Source organism: Procambarus clarkii, chromosome 76, assembly GCF_040958095.1.
Source record: "Procambarus clarkii isolate CNS0578487 chromosome 76, FALCON_Pclarkii_2.0, whole genome shotgun sequence".
NCBI classification, from domain to species: Eukaryota; Metazoa; Arthropoda; class Malacostraca; order Decapoda; family Cambaridae; genus Procambarus; species Procambarus clarkii.
Genome location: NC_091225.1, coordinates 18,284,190 through 18,295,418, shown reverse-complemented (window position 1 = coordinate 18,295,418; position 11,229 = coordinate 18,284,190). Strand labels below are relative to the sequence as shown.

The following is an 11,229-nucleotide window of genomic DNA, read 5'->3' as shown; positions in this document are numbered from 1 at the left end:
ATGACGAGTTATTCTCTGGTGATAGTAACTGCATTGATGTACATGACTAAGGAGTTGATGGTGGTTGATGCGCTTGGTAATTCGACTATTTATACCGAAGACGATGAAGAATTGGCCTCATTAATGGAGCTTTTGGCTGAGCAGTACGCGCCCAGGTGCCTCAGGGTAGTCGTAGGAGATGCCAGGCTCTGGAATGGCAATTGGGGCCGTGATCACGTTATCATCAACCCAAACAACTACATTGAAGCCCAAAACACCATAGAGTTTATCAAGGAGAACCTGCTGAGCGTGACCACATACTCGTGTGTCGTCTACATGGCCCCACACCCACTCTTGCTACGTCCTCAGCTCCTGGCGGCCATCACTGACCTCTCCAAGAAACATATCAACCGATATATCGTCGCTCGGGCCGCTAGCGTCACTCACGCCAGCGAATTCCTCTTAGATAAGCGTCTTAGCCAAGAGGAACACGTAGCAGCCCTTGTGAAGAAGACAGGGCGTAGAGGATCCTGGTGGCAAGTGCTCAACCGGCAGCTGTATCATCACTCAGGCTCACCGGAGGTTCAACAGATCACCACGTGGTCCAAAGGAAGAGTTTTACACACCAGAAGAAAACTATTCCCCGAGCAGATGGCCAACTTCTACGGTCTCAGGATGGTTGGCGTCACGTTGGACTTCCGACCCTTCACGGACTTCGAGGTAAACCCTGGTTCCAGGAGGGTAAAGGCCAGGCCATCGCTAGATATCTTTATTCTAAACGAGATCGCCAGGAAGCTAAATTTCACTTACGACTTGGTCATGCCTGTTGATGGTCTCTGGGGCTTCCTGAAGGACGACGTAAGTAACTTTACTGACTCTACTAACTTTACAGAAGTTGACCAGACCACACACTAGAAAGTGAAGGAACAACGACGACGTTTCGGTCCGTCCTGGACCATTCTCAAGTCGATTGTGAGAATGGTCCAGGACGGACCGAAACGTCGTCGTCCCTTCACCTTCTAGTGTGTGGTTTGGTCAATATATTTCAGCCACGTTATTTCTCCTGTCCCCCCCCCCCCAGCCACTGGGGGGGGGGAGGACAGGAGACTCGTTCGATTCCCATCTTGGCCACGGAATTCTATAATTAGGACTGTCTGTTATCTCAGGACGGTAGAGCGACGGTCTCGCTTCATGCAGGTCGGCGTTCAGTTCCCGACTATACAAGTGGTTGGGGCACCATTCCTTTCCCCCGTCCCATCCCAGATCCTTATCCTGACCCCTTCAGTTGTGTTACAGGATTGTTATCGTAGTGTTAGTTAAGTTACAGTAGTGTTGCCGGGGTGCTCCAGCTGCGTTACAGTGGCGTTACAGCGGGTACATATAGTGGCGTTACAAAAAGCTATATAGTGGCGTTACAAAAAGCTATACAGTGGCGTTACAAAAAGCTATACAGTGGAGTTACAAAAAGCTATACAGTGACGTTACAAAAAGCTATATAGTGGCGTTACAAAAAGCTATACAGTGACGTTACAAAAAGCTATACAGTGGAGTTACAAAAAGCTATACAGTGGAGTTACAAAAAGCTATATAGTGGCGTTAAAGGGGCGATAAAGAAGAGTTACAGCAGAATTACAGTGGTGTTACAGGCATTGCCAATGCGGTTCACATGGTCACTATTACCAATCCAATTCTTAATTGTGGAAATGAACAAGCGGAAGGACACTGTAAAATAATATAAACGAGACTCGTGCAATCAAAGATAATCAAAACAAGTGGCTATTAGAAGTGAACTCTAGAAAGTGCAACGTGATGGATATAGGTGATGGGAACAGGCGGTCGGTCAACAGGACAACTGGCAAACCTGATCCCTTGTTGAACTTGGGGAATAAAATAATATATATATATATATATATATATATATATATATATATATATATATATATATATATATATGTATGAATACACTTTTCGTGGAACCCAGGAGCTGAATCTCAACTCCTGGACGCACAATTGGGTGAGATAAACAATTAAAGTACACACATTCATCACTATGTGTGAGAGGGGGGGGAGGGGTCGTGATGAGGGGGTGAGGGGGGAGGGGGTTGCAATACAGGTGATGCATGGCTGGAGTTTGGCAACGAGCTGTCAACCCCTGAAACGCTAATTTGAGAACCAGAGTAACGAAGGTGAAAAGTTTGGAGAGAGGTGTCAATAAGTGGAGGCAGCATCACGCTGACCGATGTGTATTGGAAACCATCATTTTCGCAAACTCTCGTTAATTTCCGTCAGGTCTCGTTTCGCTAAAATGATAGATTATGTGTGGAGTGTAAATCACACCCCAGCAATAGTCTTCACTAAACAGTCCTTTGTTGTGTGTTTTTTACTTCGTAAAAGAGATAGGAAAAGACGTGTGTAAATTTCTGTGTGTAAATGTCTTTTCACACAGAAATTACAATTGCGTGATGCATCAACTGAACAAATCCCCAAGGGCCGTGACGAGGATTCGAACCTGCGTCCGAGAGCATCCCAGAATCCTCGTCACGGCCCTTGTGGATTTGATCATTTAAATGTCTTTATGTCTTGGGGGAGTCGGTCGGCCGAGCGGACAGCACCCTGGACTTGTGATCCTGTGGTCCCGGGTTCGATCCCGGACGCCGGCGAGAAACAATGGGCAGAGTTTCTTTCACCCTATGCCCCTGTTACCTAGCAGCAAAATAGGTACCTGGGTGTTAGTCAGTTGTTACGGGCTGCTTCCTGGGGGTGGAGGCCTGGTCGAGGACCGGGCCGCGGGGACACTAAAGCCCCGAAATCATCTCAAGATAACCTCAAGATAACCAGCTGGGTGATTGACCTCCGATAATTAAGCTTAGACGTGGAACTTAAGCTTAAGTTCCGAGGCACGGCCGGAGCTTGACATTTCACCAAGACTTGGGGACATTCCATCTGGCTTTAATACCCATCACAGTTCAACCCAGTTCCCCCTAAATAAAAGCAACATAATATGTATTTATTTTAAGCAAAACTGCCCAATATCATAAGCTACACGAAATGCATTTCGACCTGATTACATTCAGGGAGGATCCTGGAAACACAAACCGTAACTATCTCTATTTTCCGATTGTTAAAACGTGTAATAAAGTTGTTATATCTTGGCTTAACGTGTTTATGACGTATTAGAACGTTGTTACAATTTGCTATATTGGTTGTTATAACTGGTTAGGTGTTAAAACTTGTTCGAACGTTGTAGCAACGTCGCACTTTCGGTGAGTGTGTGGCGGGGAGCCGTTCGTAAGACACGACAGAATGGCCAATGTTAGGTAGTTATACGAAAGCCCCTTAAGGCAACATAACTGCATAGTTCCAATGCTGCATTTGCTGACTTAATCTTAAGTGATCTCAGACCAACAGACACGCGAAAGAGTCATTAATGACCGCGTGATCGATTGACTGGTCCAGTTATAACGTTTAAAAGCTATGTTGACCAGACCACACACTAGAAGTTGAAGGGACGACGACGTTTCGGTCCGTCCTGGACCATTCTCAAGTCGATTGTCACAATCGACTTGAGAATGGTCCAGGACGGACCGAAACGTCGTCGTCCCTTCAACTTCTAGTGTGTGGTCTGGTCAACATACTTCAGCCACGTTATAGTGACTCATCACCTGCATTTAAAAGCTATGTTTGGTAGTAATTGACTTCGAAGCGATCCTGTCTTGATGGACTGGTTTCCACTCAACTTGCAACGAATTGAAAATTGATGGAATCGCGAGTGATACCGGTAATAGTGACAATAGTGTCGTTAGATGATTTATAGACATCAGTTACAGGTATTCACTTGAAAATTAACTTTTCACATGCACTTAGATATCGACGTTGGATGTCGACGCTGGCTCGAATCTCGACACTGGTGCAGATATCGACATCAAGTGTCGATGTCGGCCAACTATCGACACTGGTACGAAGGTCGACGTTTAATTACATGTCGACGTTGGCATTTATGTAGGAGAACATATGTAGGAGTTGGCTGTACTATATGTAGCAGAACACATATCTGGTCGCGTGTGTGTAAGATAGCTGAGAATACATATATATATGTATGCTGCTAAGTAGTGTAAAAACCATTACAATCACCTTGTATGCTCGATTTAATTGTTTATCAGGGGAAAGCGCCAAGCCATTACGACTATATAGCACTGGGAAGGGGTCAGGATAAGGATTTGGGATGGGACGGGGGAAAGGAATGGTATCCAACCATTCAAAGTGTCGAGTGCTCAAATGACTCACTATACTATGGTGTCTAGCAGATCTCTCAACCAGTCCGCAGAGGACAGGAGTGAGGGAGGGAATTGTCAGGGGGAAATCGCCAAGACATTACGACTATATAGCACTTCGAAGGGGTCAGGATAAAGATTTGGGATGGGACGAGGGGAAAGGAATAGTGCCCAACCACTTGGACGGTCGGGGATTGAACGCCGACCTGCATGAACTGAGACCGTCGCCCTACCGTCCCGCCCAAGAGGAGGACAGGAGAAAATTAATATATATTTTGATTACCATTGTTAATGGTAATCTGAGATAGATAGTAATCTGAGTAATCTGAGATAACCTTATCTGAGATAGTAAAAAAATAAAATCATTACATTTCGAACACTGTAACAACGCAACCTTCGGCTCTTTTACATTTCCGAACACCGACAGGGCCACTGGACGGGCGTGGTCGGAGAGGTGGAGTCCGGACGAGCCAACTTCTCCCTCGTGCTATCAGTGACTTTTGAACGGACTCGAATCGTCGATTTCACTCGCATGTATTACCTCGACCCCCTGAGCTTTGTGACGGCCAAGAGCCGCCATCAGCCCCCTTGGCTCAAGCTTATCACCCCCTTCAGTGGTGAGTATGGGGGGACATGGGTAAGGGGGGAGGGGATAATAGGGGAGGTATGGGATTGGGGAGGGAGGTGGTGTTAGGATAGGGGCGATATTGTATTTACACATTTCTGTCTCATGTATGTAATCGGAAGTGAAAATCAGAGTGGAGATGCGGACTCTAGAGATCAGGGATATGAGGATAGAGTGAAGGAGCGGCGTCTATCCACTTGGGCCATGAGGAAGCGGACGCCAACTTTGCAAAGAACAGCGCCATCGCTAAACTGACTAGTCTAGGTGGATGGAGATCGATAGATGTAAGGGGAGAGAGAGAGAGAGAGAGAGAGAGAGAGAGAGAGAGAGAGAGAGAGAGAGAGAGAGAGAGAGAGAGAGAGAGAGAGAGAGAGAGAGAGAGAGAGAGACAGATACAAAAATAAAGGAAGTAGTGTCTGTGTTCAAATTTAATAACCTATGAAAAGTTCCTTGATTCCATTCAACTGAAAAAAATAATTAGAAAACAACATTCAACAATTAGAAAACTTGGATAAACTCAATCTTGTTATCTTGTTCGCGCCTGTTAAGCCTGTTAAAAAAATCCCTTTCCAACAGATATGAATGTATATAATTACACCAGAAACCACAGATGTCAAACCCTGGTTCGCCCCCCCCCACACACACACCAACCCGTTCTCGCACTTGCTTATAGTCAATATTAGCTTATTTAATAAGTACATATGTGACATACTAATTGATTAAAATATTCACAATCAATTAGTATGTCACATATGCACTTATTAAATAAGCCAATATTGACTAAAAAGCAAGTGCGAGAACGGGTTTCACACACAGGTCAGGTGTGGGTGGTGTCGTCGGCATCTGTGGTGGTGGCTGTGGTGCTCTACTGGGTCATCTTCCGAGCCCAGGCCGTCTTCGGCTCGTCCGTCGTGACTCCCTCAAGGGCTTTCATATATATCTTCGGGGCCTTCCTCGGCCAACCTCTTCCAAGGATGGCCTGGTTCTCGGCCGGCAAGGTAAGATGCCCTGGGGCCCAGATTCACAAGTAGTTACGCAAGTACTTACGAACCTGTAGATCTTTTCTCAATCTTTGGCGGCTTTGTTTACAATTATTAAACAGTTAATGAGCTCCGAAGCACCAGGAGGCTGTTTATAACAATAAGAACAGTTGATTGGCAAGTTTTCACGCTTGTAAACTGTTTAATAAATGTAACCAAAGCCGTCAAAGATTGAAGATGTACACGTTCGTAAGTACTTGCGTAACTACTTCGTGAATCTGGTCCCCGGGCCCCAGCTTCACATTCACTGATCATCTTAAATGATTAATTTGACTTATTCTTAAATAGTCTATACTGGAGTATCCGAAGGTATTTTAAGTTTATGTACTTGATTATTCTTATATATCTCTCCTTTTAGCCTGCAGAATTATCGTTCATATATTTCAGTTATTCCTCAAAACAACTGCTCGTTAATTCAGCAGTTGTTTACCCTCTTTATTGATAAAAAGAAGTTTATATGCGATTCATAATTGTTTTAGAATTTGAATCACTTCAAATGTTTCGAATCACACTTCACTAAATGCTTAACCTACGTCATACAAGCATGGATAATTGTCAACAGAATCTGAACACCTAACCGAATCCTGTCTCAATTCTGCACACAATTTTAAGATTAAGATGTTTCGGTCCGTCCTGGACCATTCTCAATTCGATTGTGAGAATTTACTTGAGAATGATCCAGAACGAACCGAAACGTCGTCGTCCCTTCACTTTCTAGTATGTGGACTGGTCATCACCACCACTACCACCATCACCACTACCACCATCACCATCACCACTACCACCATCACCACCATCACCACTACCACCATCACCACCATCACCACTACCACCATCACCACCATCACCACTACCACCATCACCACTACCACTATCACCATCACCACCATCACCACCATCACCACTACCACCATCACCATCCCTCAGCATCCACCACCCCGGTCGGGGAGCCGGTCGGCCGAGCGGACAGCACGCTGGACTTGTGATCCTGTGGTCCTGGGTTCGATCCCAGGCGCCGGCGAGAAACAATGGGCAGAGTTTCTTTCACCCTATGCCCCTGTTACCTAGCAGTAAAATAGGTACCTGGGTGTTAGTCAGCTGTCACGGGCTGCTTCCTGGGGGTGGAGGCCTGGTCGAGGACCGGGCCGCGGGGACACTAAAAAGCCCCGAAATCATCTCAAGATAACCTAAAGATAACTCAAGATAACCCCTGACAGGTTCTTCTGGGGTTCTGGTTGGTGTGGACACTAAAAAGCCCCGAAATCATCTCAAGATAACCTAAAGATAACTCAAGATAACCCCTGACAGGTTCTTCTGGGGTTCTGGTTGGTGTGGACACTAAAAAGCCCCGAAATCATCTCAAGATAACCTAAAGATAACTCAAGATAACCCCTGACAGGTTCTCCTGGGGTTCTGGTTGGTGTGGACACTAAAAAGCCCCGAAATCATCTCAAGATAACCTAAAGATAACTCAAGATAACCCCTGACAGGTTCTTCTGGGGTTCTGGTTGGTGTACTCCTTCCTGGTGACATCATACTACAAGACTTCACTGACAGCTACCCTAGCAGCCCCCTCAATCCCGCCAACCATCGACACACTGCACCAGCTTCTGCGGTCCAACCTCAAGTTCGGCATGATCGACGCTAAGGTGACGTACATCGACGCGTCGATAGTGGTACTTTGACGTTCGGGTAAGATGCATATAGTCTCTAGGATAAGGGGATTATCCATTGGATAAAATGCATTGATGCTCAGGTATGGATCGTCGACTTTTAGGTAAGTTAAATCAACGCTCAAATCTTTTACGAATGAAATCAATAAATCTATTTACCAATTTTAACAATTAACAATTAACACAAAGAATATTGTTCCGGATAAATAAATTAGCTAACGTAGAGATATAACTGTTTCTGAGATTATCTGTATCCGTTCAAGTGAAATTATGCCCATTCTAAAGTATGGTAACAAAAGTTGAACTATATAACATAAATAGGGTCTATAACAGGAGCAAGATAGCTGAAAAATAACATTCAAAATCTTACTGATAATTACCCAACCACTTGGGCTGGATGGTAGAGCGACGGTCTCGCTTCATGCAGGTCGGCGTTCAATCCCCGACCGTCCAAGTGGTTGGACACCATTCCTTTCCCCCGTCCCATCCCAAATTCTTATCCTAAATTTCCAAAGGCTACATAGTCGTAACGACTTAGCGCTTTCTCTTCATAGTTCCCCTTCAAATTACTGATAACGGATGTTTATAGATGTAATTCCAGTATTCCTTTAGCTTTAATCCGTTTATTTATGCTTTGATTTGCTTGCTTAATTTCTGTAAAAAATTTCCGATTTTTCTTAATTTCTGTAAAAAATAAATTTTTTCGATGTGAAATGAATGCGAAACAAAATTATGTTTCTCAGTACGAATCGACTAGAATTAAACATAAAATAATTTAACATAAACTGTTGAAACCTGATAATGGGACGTGTGTGTGTTGAAAAGCCTCGTTACAGGCGTAACCACACTACAGAATCACTGTCGATGCATGATCTTAATGTCCCAACATCTTGAGTCACTCCTCCACATGTCTCAAGTCCCTCTCCACCGTCACAGGGATCAGAGTTCCAGCTCTTCTCGACCTCCAACGTGACACTCTATCAGAAAATGTTTAAGGAAATGAGCTTCTACTCGTCCTCCGAGAGCATGCAGCGCGTCGCAGCCGGTCACTACGCTTACATCTACTTCAAGAGTAACTTAGAGACGATCGTTAGTACCAAGTTCACAAGCCTGGGAGGCAAGACAGACTTGCATGTGGCTTCTGAGAACTTTTTTCCTGGTGGATATGGTTGGGCTTTCCCCAAGGTAATTCTTGTAGCAGGGTTCTGTGGTTTTGAGATTTTCATGGTCTCACGTTCAAAGCTCTAAGATTTTCATGGTCTCACGTTCAAAGCTCTTGAGATTTTCATGGTCTCAAGTTCAAAGCTCTTTTGAGATTTTCATGGTCTCACGTTCAAAGTTCTTGAGATTTTCATGGTCTCACGTTCAAAGTTCTTGAGATTTTTATAGTCTCAAGTTCAAAGCTCTTTTGAGATTTTCATGGTCTCACGTTCAAAGCTCCTTTTAGTGGAGTAGCGTTTTGACTTGGATTCAGTTAATTGACTTTTGTATATCTGAATTTACACAGACTTGTTGTAGAGAGAGACAACTGGTTCAGGAATATTAATTTGAGATATACCTCTCCTGCCTTTCACAGTCTGTGATAAATGATTGGAAAGGACAGGAATGAGTTGATTTTATAAATATTTTATATCCTTACTGTATTTTTATTCTCTGGCTCCCTGCACAGGGAGCACCTTACGGGAGAATGTTTGACAAGGTCATGTGGCGCTGTGTCCAAGCTGGCCTGATAGACAAGTGGTTGAAGGACCTCTACACTATCTACTTAGAGGAGACGATGAACCAAAAGACGCCGCAGGAGAGATTAGAAGAGAAAGAAGCTGCCAGCGCCAAGAGCAATAACGACGTAGAACAGGCGAGTAACATACAATCTTAACGACTGAATCGCTAATCTTTCCTTTGCTGCACAAGAAAAATGGCCGAGTGATCTGTAAGATTACAGCCACAGCCCCCAAAATTGGCATTCCTTACCTTAATTCTAACAGGCGGACCTTACAGATGTCGCATCTCACCTCAGGGAGCCGGTCGGCCGAGCGGACAGCACGCGGGACTTGTGATCCTGGGTTCAATCCCAGGCGCCGGCGAGAAACAATGGGCAGAGTTTCTCTCACCCTATGCCCCTGTTACCTAGCAGTAAAATAGGTACTTGGGTGTTAGTCAGCTGTCACGGGCTGCTTCCTGGGGGTGGAGGCCTGGTCGAGGACCGGGCCGCGGGGACACTAAAAAAAAAAGCCCCGAAATCACCTCAAGATAACCGTTCTTCATCACTGAAGACGAAGCTAAACTACGCAACACAGTGTCTCATGGAACATAGCCACCTGCTGCTCCTATACCTGACCCCCCAACAGGGGTGGAGATCGTTTAATTGGCAATTAAAGGTCTTCTGCTGGTGCCCAAACAGCTAAGCTATTCCCTGTCCACTGGCTTTTACTACACTGAAGATTGTACCATGCTGGGGAGTCTACCTTACCTTCCTTGCTCAATCCCATTGGCTGAGCTCAGTCGACTGCAATTGGGCTCTCTCAAACTGATCCCTCCCTGATTGGTCAATTTGATTTCAAATATAGCTTGGATAGCTAATAACATGTTACAGGTGTATCGTAGAGCAATGTTGACTGTGAATGCATGGTTTAAAATTATGCAAAAATTAAAATTTTAAATTAGTCAAAATTTTCAGATGACCAGACTACACACTAGAAGGTGAAGGGACGACGACGTTTCGGTCCGTCCTGGACCATTCTCAAGTCGATTGTGTCGTAGAATGTATACCTAAACGTCGTCGTCCCTTCACCTTCTTATGTGTGGTCTGGTCAACATATTTTAGCCACGTTATTGTGACTCATCGCCTGTATATTATCAGATAATGCACTGCTGTTGGAAATACACCTACAGTGGGTGTTGGTGTATTATGTATTGTGTACTTATTACGTATACGAATACAAAATACATAAAGCAGGAATGTATGAACACGTGACATCCTCTAAAATTTCCTCATGAACTCTCTCTCTCTCTCTCTCTCTCTCTCTCTCTCTCTCTCTCTCTCTCTCTCACACACACACACTCTCTCTCACTATATGCCTTGACTTTGACTTGTACTTCGTTTAAACCCTTGTGAGAATCATCACCATCAATTTGACTGTAAATACCTATAAGAACCCAAAATAAACGAGGCATCAAACCATTAAATAATGGCAGGTTTTAACGATGTAGTTCAACCCCATGTTCTTTCTCTCTCCTTCCACAGGTGGTGCTGAACCTGGACCACTTACAGGGAGCATTCTTCTCACTCCTCTTGGGCACTGCTGCTGGAGTTCTACTCCTGCTGATGGAGTGCGTCTTCAGCAGGTTCCTGTCCTCAGTGGCCTTGACCTCTAACTGTCCCCTGGGTCAGAGTCATGCCTCTGGGTCAATCATGAAACCAATCGTTTTAATGTGCAGGCGATGAGTCACAATAACGTGGCTAAAGTATGTTGACCAGACCACACACTAGAAGGTGAAGGGACGATGGCGTTTCGGTCCGTTCTGGACCATTCTCAAGTCGATTGTGAGAATTCTCACAGTAGATTATCACACTCGACTTGAGAATGGTCCAGGATAGACCGAAACGTCGTCGTCCCTTCTCCTAGTGTGTGGTCTGGTCA

The 11,229-nt window shown here is 44.8% G+C and overlaps 1 protein-coding gene across 1 annotated transcript; it reads left to right on the top strand.

Moving 5' to 3' along the window:
- LOC123771561 (glutamate receptor ionotropic, kainate glr-3-like) lies at positions 1–11,033 on the top strand. Its single transcript, XM_045764155.1, has 7 exons — positions 1–837; positions 4,678–4,867; positions 5,692–5,873; positions 7,406–7,564; positions 8,525–8,773; positions 9,258–9,434; positions 10,833–11,033. Exons 1-7 carry the CDS (start codon positions 1–3, stop codon positions 11,031–11,033), a joined length of 1,995 nt encoding a protein of 664 aa, XP_045620111.1.
- The last annotated feature ends 196 nt before the right edge of the window (positions 11,034–11,229 follow it).